Source organism: Cetorhinus maximus, chromosome 23 (genome assembly GCF_964194155.1).
Source record: "Cetorhinus maximus chromosome 23, sCetMax3.hap1.1, whole genome shotgun sequence".
Taxonomy (NCBI): domain Eukaryota; kingdom Metazoa; phylum Chordata; class Chondrichthyes; order Lamniformes; family Cetorhinidae; genus Cetorhinus; species Cetorhinus maximus.
This window is the reverse complement of record NC_135901.1, coordinates 17445662-17461539: the sequence shown is the minus strand read 5'-3', so window position 1 is coordinate 17461539 and position 15878 is coordinate 17445662. Positions and strand designations below refer to the sequence as shown.

The 15878-nt window shown below is 44.3% G+C and overlaps 2 protein-coding genes across 2 annotated transcripts in view; both read left to right on the top strand.

Moving 5' to 3' along the window:
• LOC144697096 (uncharacterized) overlaps positions 1-15878 on the top strand; it is a 470203-nt gene that overhangs the window by 53721 nt on the left and 400604 nt on the right. The gene's annotated exons all lie outside the window — the stretch shown is intronic.
• Positions 14221-15645, top strand: LOC144696951 (uncharacterized). Its single transcript, XM_078568669.1, has one exon. It carries the CDS (start codon positions 14221-14223, stop codon positions 15643-15645), a length of 1425 nt encoding a protein of 474 aa, XP_078424795.1.

Genomic DNA, 15878 nt, shown 5'->3' with positions numbered 1-15878 from the left:
TAATTCTGATATTCTTATAGTATTAAGATGGTCGCACATGCGCACTGCAGCACATTGCCCCTCCAACTATGGTGCACGTTCATCCCGGCCTGTCACCAGCTCCTGTTTGCAGAGTGGAAATAAAATCAACGCGCCAATTTTTTCTCTCCTGGTCACCGGGAGCCTGAAGCCTCACCCATTACGTTACGTCACCGAGATGGCCGCGCATGCGCCCCGCTCCCCGCCGCCCTCCCCAATCACCTGTTATTGTGTAACGTCCTGAGCCTCTAATAATGGTTCACCTGGGCCTGTTCCCAGGAAAAAAGCCCCAGGGCTGTAAACACGGGACCTGAAGACCCTGATTCTGGCCTTTAGGCCTACATCGAGTGTTTATGAAGCCTCCCCTCACTCCACTCCCCTCCCCGGCTCCATTCCTCCCTCCGCCCCGCCCGCGCTCACCCATTTCCAAAAGCCTCTCCCGCACTCGCAGGGCTCCGATCAAAGTGGCACTGCGCATACTCCAGAGGTCAACAGGGCGCCTGCGCACTGGGCACCTGCGGGATGTATAGAGCACATTCACATCCGCAGGGAATGTTGGGTAACAGCAGCGCCATTGAGATTCGAAATACAGAATAGAAAATAATTTTGTTACGAAATTGAAAAAATAATAAAAACTCATATAATTCTGTGCGTCGCTATGTTCCATTTTTCAAAGTGATTTAAATTTCTGCTCTCCTGTGAGAATACACTGAACTTTTAAAGCTTTTCCACTGGTTCCCCTCTCCCTCCTCCCCTCTAGGTGCCTGGCTGGGTTAAATTCCAAAGTCACTGGTTCCTCCCTCCTTGCGTTTCGATCCCTGATAATGAATATTCACTCTTTTATAGAATGATACATCACAGATAGAATTTAATTCAGCTCATCACACCTGTGCTCGCTTTTTTGAAGATCCATCCAATTAATTCCACAGCCCTGCTGGCAGGGTCAGAACAATGTATATCTGCTGTAGTGGTGAATGGAAAAGGCTTTTCAGGTGGATGCTTCTTAGACACACCCATCCCTGTGGAAAGATCAGTGTACTTATCAGATATAAAGGATTCACTGAAATAAAAACAGAAAGTACTGGAAAAACTCAGCAGGTCTGGCAGCGACGTTGGAGAGAGAAACAGAGTTAACATTTTGAGTGTAATACGACTCTCCTTCAGAACTGAAATGGACAGATTTTCATCGTTTATTCTGACATTAAAACTTACTGTATCTTGTTTCTTTATCACAACCATTACCACTCCCTTCACCTTTCATTCAATTACATCTTTGTTGTTTAATCTCTCCCGCCCTCTAAACTATCCCTGGCCTTCTCTTTTGTTCGACCAGACACCATTTTTTCAACAGCATAAAACCCATCCCATTTCTACCTCTCTTCAGTTCCAAAGAAGACTCATATTTCACCCGAAACATTAACTCTGTTTCTCTCTCCACAGATGCTGCCAGACCTACTGAGTTTTTCCAGAACCTTCTGTTTTTATTTCAGATCTTCAGCATCCACAGGTATATTGCCTTCAAATAAGAGTTAAGCACACAGAGTACCTGGTAGAGTTTAATTGAGTAATTCTACACGTCCCATATACCACAGTAACATTATTAAGAAAGGAACAGGTTAAGAGAATATCCCTGGATTGACAGAGTCGATGAATTATGGAGTAAAAAAGCAAAGGTATTAATATCCTGTAATATCACAAATGCCAATTGGCTCGGATGTTGCAGTATGAAAGAACCCCACATAGTTGTCACATGAAAGAGGCAGTGTTCAATGGATGTATTAAGGCCACACACTCCAGTGGAGTTTATGTGGATGGGTCTCGGTTTTATAAACAAGGACTGTATCAGACTAGTGCTGTGGCTTTGCTTCTTGACAGCCATAGTACCTTTATTAAATACCCACCGCAATATTTAGCCCAGAAGTCTGAGGTTATTGTGATCACAGCCCTTCAATCTGTTACTGATGGAATCTCCAACTATTCTGAAAATATCCTTTGGTTGTAACTCCCTCAGGGAAAACCTACGACTCTGGCAAAAAAAAAATACACAGCAGAAAGAAAATCACTCACCCACCGTTCCAAACTGTGAATGATTTGGGATCTTGCTGGTAAGTGACTGGGACAAGTTGCTATTTGTAAGGTGAATGTACATCAGCAGCAGGAGTTAGTGAAGAGGGTGATGGTAATAACCAGGACGACTAACTCACCAGGAAAGCTGCTCCAGAGGGGATTTCTTGGGATCCACTCAAAACACGATCATTGGCACTGGTAGGACAGTCTCCAGTTAAACCTGATTTAAAAACTTGTCAGGACCCTGACCCTGATGTGACTGTGGTCAAAGAGGATGTACACCATAGCAAAGACTTTCCCTCATCTCCCACAGCAAGTAAGGATTCACTCATCCTCCACAATGAGATTTGCTATCACAAGGATGGCTCTAATTTTGATTTAGGTCACACCTTGATGGCTTAGAAAAGAATGAATTTTGTTTATGAATCAAATTAGGGAAGTGTTTCTCTGTTTCTAGTCCTCAATATGTTACATAATTACTCTTGGTGGCTGAGGATGCACCAGGATGTCCATTACCACCTGAACCTGTGTCACATCTGTATCCAAATTAATCCAGCCCTGAGAAATGTAAGGTCCCAATGGGCACATCCCATCTGAATTATATCGCTGGGAAACATAGGCAAGCCCACGACCCACAGTAATGGAGGGGACTGGTATATCCTGGAAGTTTATAGATATGTTTACCTGGTGGACTGAAGCTTTCCCTGTCTGTAAAAATGATGCAGTCGCAACAGCTAAAACCTTGTGGGAACAAATCTTTACCAGATGTGGCTTTCGGAAAAGGATAGAGAGTGATAATGGTTCTCATTTCACAGCAGTTGTAATCCAGCAGCTGGGTCATCTTGTGGGTGTGGAACAACATTTCCACATCCCCTACCACCCAGAGTCCAGTGGGATGGTCAGGAGCTTTAATCACTCGGGAGAAAAGACACTGAATAAAGCTGTCATGAGGGGAGCTGATGATCTGGTCGAGGCCAATGACTGGGTCACTGCCTTGCCTGGTGTCCTAATGACCATTCACTCCACTCCTGCTCACTCCCCCGGTCACAGCCTGGTTCAGCTCATGACAAGTCGGCCAATCCAGATTGTGCATCCCCCCGGGTCGCACTCCCCATGGCTACTCGACAAGCTCAGGACCAGTTTCTCCAGAACCTTCAACAAACTTCAACATCCTCCCTGCTACAGGCAGTGGAGAAGATGGTTCTGCCCATCTCAACACCTCCAGGGAGAAACACCCCACCCGTTACATTAACTGTTCAATGGGAGATGAAGTCATGTTAAAAACATTGTTAAACGGGGAGGGGGGTGCTACCTTGGAAAATCCATTTGATGATCTAAATAGATTGGGAGAAATAAATCTTATATTAGCAAATTGGAAATGAGGGAAGGAAATACAATATCTGTGTTACCATAGAGATCAGTGTAAACTGTACAAAATGAAAAGGTCAGATAATGAGATGGAGAATATACCCTGTGTTTGATTTTATCAACAGGGACAAGATGTGGATGGTCATCATGCTCCTGGACTGTGTCCAGGCTGAAGTTCTGTTCCTGCCGTATGATCCTCCCCCAGATTGTCCTTTCTGAGCTCCAGCCAGGTGATGTTAAACACTCAGGTGGGAAAGACAAAATTGTACAACAATATATTTAAAACAAAGCTGATTTATTTAATATATAACCAGAATACTAAACTTCAGTTCAATTATTAACATCAGAAGAAAGAAACACCAACTCTCAGAATGAACATGGTTCAGTCCTGGGTGTGATTAACAGCAGCAATATCAGCAGAATCTAACCCCTGCTGTCACTTGTGAACTCGCTGTTGTCTCACCAGGTGGGATGACTGAGTGAATCCTTTCCCACACTCTGAGCAAGTAAACAACCTCCCCACCCCCCACCCCCCCACCCCCAGTGTGAACTCGCTGGTGTCTCAGGAGGTTGGATAAATGGACGAATCCCTTCCCACACTCAGAGCAGGTGAACAGCCTCTCCCGTGTGTGTACGTTGGTATGCTAGCAATTCATGCCTGCTTTTAAAGCTCTTCTCACAGTCAGAACATTTAAAAGACCTCTGATCAGTGTGAACCAGTTGATGTGCAGTGAGGCAGGATAATCATGAGAATTTCTTACCTCACACATAGCAGGCGAATGGCCTCTCCCCGTGTGAAATCGCTGGTGTATCAGAAAGTTAGATGAATGAACGAATTCCTTCCCACACTTGGAGCAGGTGAACTGCCTCTCCCTGATGTTAGTGTGTCAGTAACTGGTACCTCCTTTTAAAGCCCTTCTCACAGTCAGGACATTTGAAAGGTCTCTTATCTGTGTGAACCAGTTGGTGAAAGTGAGGTGGGCTGACTGAGTGAATTCCTCCCACAGGTACAGCAGGTGAATGGCCTCTCTCCAGTGTGAACTCACTGGTGTATCTGAAGATCAGATGAATTAATGAATCCATTGCCACACAAGAAGCAGAGGAATGGTTTCTCCCCAGTATGAGTGTGTCGATGGATTTCCAACTGCAATTGGCATTTGAATCCCTTCCCACAGACCCCACATTTCCATGGTTTCTCCATGGTCCTTCTGCCTCTCCAACTTGGAAGATCAGTTGAAGCTTCGTCCGCACACACAACACATGTACATTTTCTCCTCGCTGTGAGTGGTGTGATTCTTTTCAGGCTGTGTACCGGAACACTGGAACACTCACACTCAGGTGTGTGTGTCTCGGTGCTTTTCCGGTCACACTGATGTTTGAAATCTTTTCCCATGAACAAACATTTCTCCTTCCATGTTCAAAGGCCGATGATATTCAGGCCTTGATGAATTGAGTGACTCTGTTAGATCTTGATAATTGGTTTTAGTTTCACACCTGTAAATCCTCTCCTCCTAATACCTTGTAAAAAGAGTTTACACAGAATTACACAGAATGTACAGAATAGATACAGGCCATTCTTCCCAACTAGTCACTGCTGGTCTTTACACTCCACAACTTCACCTTCCATTCCATCTACCTCAGCTCAGTCTTTCAGTTTATCTTTTTATTCCGTTTTCTCTTGTCTAGTTTCCTTTTGAAATTATCTCAGCTTTTTGTCACAACCACTTCCTGTGGTAGTGAGTTCACTTTATAACCACTCTGAGTAAACACATATCGCCTTATTTCCCTACGGGATTTATCAGTAACTATCTTGTATTTCTGGCTCCTAGTTTTGGATTCTCCCACAAATGGAAACATTCTCTCCACATCTACAAGGTCCCACATGGCAGACTGGGCAGGAAAATAAAACCTCATGGGACCCCAGGGCAAGGTACAAGTTGGATGAAAAGTTGACTCAATGGTAGGAAGTGATGAATGATGGGTTTTTTTTTGTGACTGGAAGGCTGTTTCCAGTGGGGTTTCACAGGGCTCAGTACTGGGTCCTTCATTCCTGGTTTATATCACAGATTCAGACTTAAATGTAGGGACATGAATAAGAAGTTTGCGCATCATACAAAAAACAAATGGATGCGTGCTTGGTAGTGAGGTAGAAAGCTGGAGACTGCAGGGAGATAAGAATATACTGGTCAGGTAGGCAAGACCATAAGAGATAGGCCATTCAGCCCATCGAGGCTGCACCATGACTGATCTGATTGTGGTCTTAACTCCACTTTCCAGTCTGTCCCCAATCCCATTAACCTTTGATTCCCTGATAGGTCAAAAATCTGTCGAACTCAGCCTTGAAATATTCAATGACTCAGCCTCCACACTCTCTGTGAAAGAGAATTCCAGAGACTAATGCCCCTCTGAGAGAAAAATATTCCTCCTCATCACCGTCTTAAATGGGAGACCCCTTATTTTTAAACAGTGTCCCTTACTTAACAATTCCCCCAGGAGAGGAAACAGATTCTCAGCATCTACCCTGCAAATCCCCTCAGAATCTTGTATGTTTCAGTAAGATCACCTCTCATTCTTCAAAACTCCAATGGATACAGGCTCAATCTTTCCTCATAAGACAACCCCTTCATCCCAGGAATCAGCCTAGTAAACCTTCTCTGAACTGTTTCTGATGCAAGCATATCTCTCCTTAAGTCAGGAGACCAAAATTGTACACAGTACTCTAGATGCAGTCTCACCAATGCCCTGTACAACTGCAGCAAGATTCTCCGACTTTTATACTCCATCCCCATTGCAATAATGGCCAACACTCCATTTGCCTTCCTAATCACTTCCTGTACATGAATGCTAACTTTACATGATTCATGTACAAGGACACCCAGATTCCTCTGTGCTGCAGCATTCTGCAGTCTCTCTCTCGCTATTTCAATAATATTCTGCTTTTCTATTCTTCCTGCCAAAGTGGACATCCTCACATTTTACCACATTATACACCATCTGTCTACTCACTTAACTTATCTATATCTGTTTGCAGACTCTTTGTATCCTCCTCACAACTTGCTTTCCTACCTATCTTTACATCATTAGCAAATTTAGCTACAATACAAATGGTCCCTTCATCCAAGTCATTCGTATAGATCAGAAATAGTTGAGGCCCCAACACTGATCCCTGTGGCACTCCACTAGTTACAGTTTGCTAACCTCAAAATGACCCATTTATCCCAACTCACTCTTTCCTGTTAGTTAGCCAATCCTCTATCCATGCTAATATATCACCCCCAACATCATGAGCTCTTATCTTGTGCAGTAACCTTTAATGTGAGAGTTCACTGAAGGTCTTTTGGAAATCCAAACACACTACATCTACTGGTTCCCCTTTATCCACCCTGCTTATTATATCCTCAAAGAACTCAAGGCTCCTCCTTCATTTTGGACGTGAGGATGGGGCAGACAGGGGGGGAGAGTCCTTCAAAAGAAACTAACTTAAGTTAGAAATATTAAAAGATCCAACACACTGTGTGTTTAACACAAAGCTGATTTGACTTTTGTCCAGAATATTAATCACTGTAACTGGGCTGGACTTCATGAACATCAGAAACAGACCCAAATGGACAAATAGATTAACAGCAAAATCCAATCAGATTAGTTACTTGTGAACTCGCTGGTGTCTCAGCAGGGTGGATGAGTGAGAAAACCCCTTCTTACACACAGAGCAGGTGAATGGCTTCTCCCCAGTGTGAACTCGCTGGTGTGTCAGCAAGGTTGACGACTGAATGAATCTCTTCCCACAGTCAGAGCAGGTGAATGGTCTCTCCCCAGTATGAACTCGCTGGTGCTCCAGCAGGTCAGTTGACTGAGTGAATCCCTTCCCACACTTGGAGCAGGTGAATGGCCTCTCTCCAGTGTGAACTCACTGGTGTTTCAGCAGGGTGGACGAATTCGTGAATCCCTTCCCACACTCGGGGCAGGAGAATAGTCTCTCCCCAGTGTGAACTCGCTGGTGTGTCAGCAGGCGTGATGCCCGAGTGAATCCCTTCCCACACTCCGTGCAGGTGAACGGACTCTCTCCAGTGTGAACTCGTTTCTGCATGGTGAGGTCAGATAATTGCCTGAACCCAATCCCACAGTGAGAGCACCTGAACGGTCTCTCATCAGTGTGAACACGTTGATGGCGCATCAGTTCCCCTGAACTTTTATAGCACTTCCCACAGTCTGGGCATTTAAAAGGTCTCTCGTCAGTGTGAACTCGCTGGTGAGCCAACAGGTTGCATGACAGAGTGAATCCCTTCCCACACTTGGAGCAAGTGAATGGTCTCTCCCCAGTGTGAATGCGACGATGAATTTCCTGTTCAACTGGATAATTGAATCCCTTCCCACAGTCCCCACATTTCCATGGTTTCTCCCCATTGTGACTGCATTGATGTTCTGACAGGTTAGATAATTGGTTGAAGCCTCGTCCACACACACAACACGTGTACGGTTTCTCTTCACTATGGACGGTGCTTTCTCCTTCCATGTTCAAATTCTGATGATATTCAGGTTATGATAAATTGGGCGACTCCGTCAGATCCTGATGTAATATTTAGTTGGGGTTTTCCGGATGCAAATCCTCGCCTTCTAATACCCTATAAAATTGATTTAAAACAGAAAAAAGGGAGTGAGAGACAACTCACAGAAACAAAACACAGGTTGTGAAATTGAGCTGAATGTATCTGGTAATTTGTGGGGACAGCATGAGGAAAAAGCTGCTTTATTCTTGTAAAAACGCATCTGATTCACTAATGTCCTTCAGGGAAACGAACCTGCCAGACAGTCTGGACCTAACCAAGATTCTGACCTCTATGGGAGGAGGGTGTGGGAAACAGGGCGAGAAGAAGGAGGGAGATTTTATGTGCCTTCAACCCGACCAGAACTTGACAAAACCTCCCAAACCCTCAATCTCCACCACCTAAAAGTAAATCCTTCCCTTCTAACCCCCTGTAAAAGGAGTTTCCAAAATCCATCCCTGTCAGTCCAGGATAGAAATGCACAATATTCTCTCCTTCTGCTGACAGGGACAGGATGACTGCGCATGCGCCCTGCTGAACATTGCCCCCTATAAAGATGGCGGCCATTAACTTGGGCTTGTGGTCAGGTTCAGTTCTGCGGCTGTTGTCCTACCTGGACTCAATGCGGGACTGGTAGATTCTTAACCTTGGTCCAAGGCCTCCACTCGGTGTTTACGAGGCTTCTCCGCCAATTCCACCGCCTCCGTTACGCCCCTATAATCAGCCGTAATTCACTGATTGCAGAGTCCAGGTGACGTCCTCGCTGCGGTTGCAGCACCCAAGCTGCACTTGCGCCAGTTCCAACCCGCGGTGCGCATGCTCCGGTCATAACCCATCACTGCGCATGCGCCAGGGTTTCCTATAATCAGTATAGGGCACAGTCTGCATCGTCGAGAATGCTGGGTAAAGTCCGCGCCATTGACCGATGACATTGCTCAATAGAAAATTATGATTTATGACCTGATGACGATGCAGTAATAGGGCCAAGATATAGCATTATTAAAATAATTGATACAGCAAACAAAGTGGTCCTCCACCTTAATTCTGTCCTGGGTATAATTCACAGCAGAACAAGCCACTAATGTTAAGTGTGAACTCACTGGAGTCTCAGCAGCTGGGGTGAACAAGTGAATTTTTCAACCATATGCGGAATATTTAAAACATGCCTTCCCTGTAAGAGTGTACCCATTGTGGATAAAATCCTTTGAACTTTCAAAGCTGAAGTGTGAACAGGTGGGCAAACTGAATTAAAACTCTAATGATGACCATGAAATCATTGTTGATTGTCATAATAACCCATCTGGTTCATTGATGTCTTTTAGGGAAGGAAATCTGCTGTTCTCACCTGGTCTGGCCTACATGTGATGCTAGGACACAGCAATGTGGCTGACTCTTTAAAAAATGTCCTCTGAACAAGGGCAATTAGGGATGGGCTGCCAGACATGGTGAGGATTGAAGCATTTTCTGGTTTTATCTCCTGTTATCTCCAGAATTGCACATTATATTTGTTGGTGATGAACTTACGTTTATTCTCGTCCATCTGAAACTGGAACCATCCTCAACTTGTCTGCTTTGTCAGCCCCTTTTATAATCTGAAAAGCTCGATCAGGTCACCTCTCACTCTCTTTAGCAGAGAAAACATGTCTAGCTTGTTCAATCTTTCTTGATAGGCATAATGTTGTAGTTCTGGCATCATTCCAGTACATTTGATACAAGCACAGCAGATGCAGCAACCACCTTTTCACCTCCTCCGTTCCCATGTTCCAGGGCCACAAATATACTTTCTGAGTGATACAGCAAATTATTTATTCTACTTTCACTTTAGGATCGTGTATTCACTGCTCATGATGTGATCCCTTCCATACTGAGGTGACTAAATCAAAATTGGATAACTGTTTTGTGGAACATCACCATTCAATCTTCAAGCATGTTCCTGAGCATCCAGTCGTTTGCTATTTTAATTATTCACCTCATTCCCAGTCTGATCTCTCTGTCCTCAGCCTCCTGCACTGATCATAATCACCAATCCCATTATTTCTGACAGTAGATGCTGGTAATGGTTCTGCTGTTATCATTTATACTCCCTCTGGATCTGAATTTTATTTGTTCACTTGTCTCATTCGTTTATTTACTTGTCTCATTATCACACAATTTTGTCTGACATTATCTTCCCCTTTGTCATTTAATCACTGCTGCCTTCCATTAACAATGTTCTTTCTTCTCTTCCCCTCTCTTTTCCCTGGCTCAGTACTTGTTTGTGAACAATTACATCTCTAAATTCTTCAAGCTTTGATAAAGGTTCACTCACCTTAAACATTGATGTTGCTGCCCTCTCCACAGAGGCTCTTTGACCTGCTGAGTGTTTCCAGTATTATCTGTTTTAAGTTCAGATTTGCAGCATCTGCAGTATTTTGTTTTTGGGTCATTGTGGAACAGTTTTCTCTCACTTAATGTGAGCTGTTTAAAGAAGTGAAAGAAGGAGCTATTAAAGAATGAAGCAACAGTTACTGTCACCCTGTTCGAAAACAAATGGAACATGTTAATTGCTCACTTTTTAAACTATTGTTTGATGGCATGTAGGGTCACTGTCAAGACCAGCATTTATGACCAAAACCTAATTTCCATTGAACTTTGCGGCTTGATCGGCCATTTTAGAAGGCAGTTAAAAGTCAACCACATCACCGTGGGCTGGGAGTCACATTAGGTCAGACCAGGTAAAGAAAGCAGATTTCCTCTCCTAAAGGAAATTAGAGAATCATATGGGTTTTCATGACAATCGATGATAGCTTCATGGACACCATTACTGAGACTAGTCTTCAATTTCAGACTTATTGATGAATTGAATTGAAATTCTGCACACTACCACGGTGGGATTTGAACCTGTGTCCACACGTCTAGGTTATTAGTCCAGTGACCCGATCACCTGCCCTTTGCAATTGAACCACAATATTTCCACATCGGATCAAACCAGGAATTTCGCATGTAAAGCAAACATTATGATCACTGCACTATGGAAAGCAGTGTCAAACACCCCAGGCCGAGGGGGACTGATCATACAACTCTCAGTCTAATTCACAAAAAGGAAATGCTGTGAATACTGAACAGGTCAGACTGAAGGAAATGCTGGGAATACTGAGCAGGTCAGACTGAGAGTCTGTGGAGAGAGAAACAGTTAATGGCCCAAGACACTGAACTTCCATCAGAACAAGTTCACAGACGGGGAACAGGGAGGATGGGGAAATAACAAAAGTGAAGTTGTGATTGGGAGAGATTAAATAACAAAGGGGATGAGGATGCAAGGCAAAAGCGATTATAATGGAACTCATGATGAAACTACAGTTGAAAGAGCCGTTATGTATCTGTCATCTATTTCTGCTCTGATTGAAAATGTGTTGCTTCTCTGTTGACCCATTTCACTTCTGTCCTACACGAAAAACGCTCAATCTTTCTCCACCATTACCTTTTACAAACATTTCATTGAACAAACAAACACAGTCACATAGGAAAACAGCAATCATTTTGAAGTGTTGCAACAATGAAACAAATATTTTCATAAACATCTTGTTCATGATTCATTTCAATATTTTAGAGATAATTTTTAGCTTGGGGAAGATTAAAGTTGTAAGGATAAGGTTATTAACATTCTAGGCTTTTGAAATTGCCAGGACACCTCAAGAAATGATCGTTCAAAGGGTGACATGTGTTTGTTTAACATGGTCTGCATGGAAGAGGGAGAGAGAGAAAAAGCTATAAAATGGCAGGTGAACTCATTTAGCTAGAAATCTGGAGACAGAGTGTGTGTGAGCTGTATTGTCCAGTCTTTATTAAAGAGATGAATTATATAAGCAGACTTCAGGGTTAAGAGGTTTGCTTAATTCATGTAAATATCTATTGGTACAGGGGCTCTCTTTTGAAATACCATCATGTATTGTACATTAGGCCACTCCTACAAACTTGTCCCTTGTACTTCCAGTGAAGTCGATGGCAGTTTTCAATGGCTATTTCAGTGGATTGAAAATCAGAGTGATGCACAGACACAGTGTGGTTCTGATGAAAGGCCACAGGCTGAAATACATGAAAACTGTGTTTCTTTCTCCACAGACGCAATCAGATCTGTTAAAAATTCCAGCACTTTCTGTTTTTCATTCAGGTTTCCAGCATCCGCAGTAGTTTTCTTTTCCTGAACTGGAGAATGTGGAGTTCATTGCAAGAAGGATTTGAGATCCCCGCCTCAGCTGGAAACTGATGAGTAAAATCACAGCGTGAAAAGATCATCACCATCTGGAAGTGGAAAGGGATTCAGTCAGTCATCCCATTTACTGACACAATAGCAGTCAGACTGCAGGGAGACCTTTCAGGTATTTCACGAGTGAGAAAAGATTTGCTTAGTTTTCTCACCTCCCAATCCACCAATTTAGAAAGTTCAAAGGATTTGATTCACAATCAGTGCTTTCTTACTGGAAAGAGACATGTTAAGTGTTCTGAGCTTTGGGGAAAAAAATCATGTTTCCCCCACGTTCTGAGACTCCAGTGAGTTTGAATTTAACTGTTGAAGTGTTAATTTCTATTAATTACACCCAGGAAAGAACTATGTTGGAGGACCTGTGCACTTTGGTTGCTGTATCAATTGATGTGATAATTTCATATCTTGGCTCTATGACTCCAATCGATCACAAAACATGATTTTCTATTCAACAATATTGCTGCTCAATGGCCGAGGCTTTACCCAGCATTCGCAGCGGGGCAGAATGTGACCTATCCTCGCTGCATGAAGGCCTTGCGCAGGCGCAATATCAAGTGTGAGTCGAGCATTGTGGATGCGTTTAGGGGAGCATGCGCAGTTGCTTCCTGCAGCAAGAGCTGGTCGAAGGAGTTGACAATTTTCGAGTGCAGGCGAGTCAATGAAGCCGGTAGATGGGGGGGGATTGGAGGCGGTGGAGTGGGCAGTGAGATGTTATAAAGGTCCACTGGAGGCTTCGACACCCGAGTAAATTGCAGTGGCCCCGCGGTCGCAGCGAACGGTCCTGGGGGCAGCTGCGGGCCGCGGTTCTCAGTAAAATGGCGGTGTCAATGTGCAGCAGTACGCATGCGCAGACATCCCTGTCCCTGTCAGCAGGAGGTGAGAATGATGTGAATTTCTATAAAAATAAAAAACTGCGGATGCTGGAAATCCAAAACAAAAACAGAAATACCTGGAAAAACTCAGCAGGTCCGGCAGCATCGGCGGAGAACAGCAAAGTCGACGCTTCGAGTCCTCATGACCCTTCAGAAGGGTTTCTGTTTTTGTTGTGAATTTCTATCCTGGACTGACAGGGATGGGTTTTGGAAACTCCTTTTACAGGGGAGGATTTATACACAGCAAACTCAAACCAAGAGGAATGTTTGTGTCCTCTGATATAGGTCGTTAAAATAAAAACAAAAATTGCTGGAAAAACTCAGCAGGTCTGACAGCATCAATGGAGAGGAAGACGGAGTTAACGTTTTGAGTCCGTATGACTTCTTCAGAACTCGAGAGTCATACGGACTCGAAACGTTAAATCTGTCTTTCTCTCCACAGATGCTGTCAGACCTACTGAGTTTTTTTCCAGCAATTTTTGTTTTTGTTTCAGATTTCCAGCATCCGCAGTATTTTGCTTTTATCTAGGTCTTTAAAATCCTCATTAGGATGGGCAGGTCGATGCGGACAGAATGTTTCCACTTGTTGGTCTGTCCAATGCTGGAGGTCTTGTGTACACAATAGTTACAAATAAATCCAACAGGAAAACTGGAGATATTTCTTTCCTCAGGCAGTAATTAAAATGTGGAACTCGCTACGACAGTAAGTGGCTGAGAAGAATACCTGAGACACTTTCAAAAAGAAATTAGATGAGAACATGAGAGAAAAGGGATTAGAAAGATCAGCTGAAAGGCTGAGATTAGGTTGGCAGAATGGGAGGAGATTCGTGTGGAGTAGAAACTCCAGTACAGACTAGATAAACCGAATGGCCTGTTTGTGTAATGTATACTCTGTGTAATTCTTTGTAAACTTATTTTACAGGGTATTAGAAGAGGAGGATCTGCAGACAGGAATATCAAATCAAACCTCACGTCTGACAGAGTCAGCTGGGTCATTGCGATCTGAAGATTTGTACATCTGAAGGGATTTAATCGACTGTCTCAGTTGGAAACTGGTGAGAGGCTGTTCACCTGCTCTTTTGTGAAGGGATTGATACAGCTGGTAAACATGCTGACACGACAGCGAGCTCAAAATAGTGAGAGGCTGTTCACCTGCTCTGCGTGTGGGAAGAAATTCATGTGTTCATCCAACCTGCTGGCACATCAGCTCGATCACTTTGGTGAGAAGCCTCTTCAATGCTCTGACTCTAGGAAAAGCATTAAAATCTCTGAGCAACTGGTCCAACAGCAGCGAGTTCACACTGATGAGAGACCATTCAGCTGCTCCCACTGCGGGAAGAGGTTCAGGCTGTTCTCCCGCCTCGCGGAGCACCAGCTCCTTCACACTCACGAGAGGCCGTTCAGCTGCTCTCACTGTGGGGAGTCGTTCAGTGAGTCAGGGCATCTCACTGAGCACCAGCCAGTTCACACCAAGGACAGGCCGTTCAGCTGCTCCCAGTGTGGGAAGGCATTCACTCAGTTTTCAAGCTACACTAAGCACCAACTGGTTCACTCCGATGAGAGACCTTTTAAATGTTCCGAATGTGAGAAAACCTTTAAAAGAAGCATTGATCTGCTGAGGCACCAGTGCATTCACACTAGGGAGAGGCCATTCCCCTGCTCTGTGTGTGGAAAAAGATTCATTCATTCTTTCCACCTTCTGACACATAAGCGTGGTCACACCGGGGAGAGACCATTCATCTGCTCCGTGTGTGGAAAGAGTTTCATTCGGTCATCCAGCCTTCTGATACACCAACGGATTCACACCGGGGAGAGACCATTCACCTGCTCCATATGTGGCAAGGGATTCACTCGTTCAAACCAACTTCTGGTACACAAGCGAGTTCATACTGGAGAGAGACCGTTCACCTGCTCCGTGTGTGGGAAGAGATTCACTCAGTCAGCCAACTTGTGGACACATCAGCGGGTTCACACTGGGGAGAGGCCGTTCACCTGCTTCGTGTGTGGCAAGAGTTTCTCTCGTTTGTCCTACCTTGAGGTACATGAGCGAGTTCACACCGGTGTGAGGCCGTTCACCTGCTCCACGTGTGGGAAGAGATTTGCTCATTCATCCCATCTGGTGAGACACCAGCGCAGTCACACTGGAGAAAGGCCGTTCACCTGCACAGTGTGTGGGAAGGGATTCACTTGTTCATCTTATCTGGTGAGACACCAGCGCATTCACAATAGGGAGAGGCCGTTCACCTGCTCTGTGTGTGGGAAGGGATTCACTGATTCAACCCACCTGCTGAGACACCACCGCATTCATATGGGGTTGAGGCCGTTCTCCTGTTCTGTGTGTGAGAAGGGATTCACTAAGTCATCCAACCTGCTGAGACACCAAAGTGTTCACACCGGGGAGAGGCCATTCACCTGCTCCGTGTGTGAGAAGAGATTTACTCGATCATCCGACCTGCTGAAACATAAGAGGGTTCACATGTTACCAGAAAAGTTGGATTCAGTTGTTGATGCTGAGGATCACGTCCAGAACTGAACATTTTCTCCTTTCTAACTCTAGATTATTTCAGTTTTCATACCTTCAGTTACTCTCATGGGCAAATCCCAGCTCCCTGTACCTCCCAGAGTGTCTCAACTTTTTACGATTTACATCAATGACTTAGATGAGGGGACTTAGAGGAAGAAGTAGCTAAACTTGCAGAGGACACAAAGATAGATAGGAAAGTATGTTGTGAAGAGGACATGAGGAGGTTGCAGATGGATATAAGT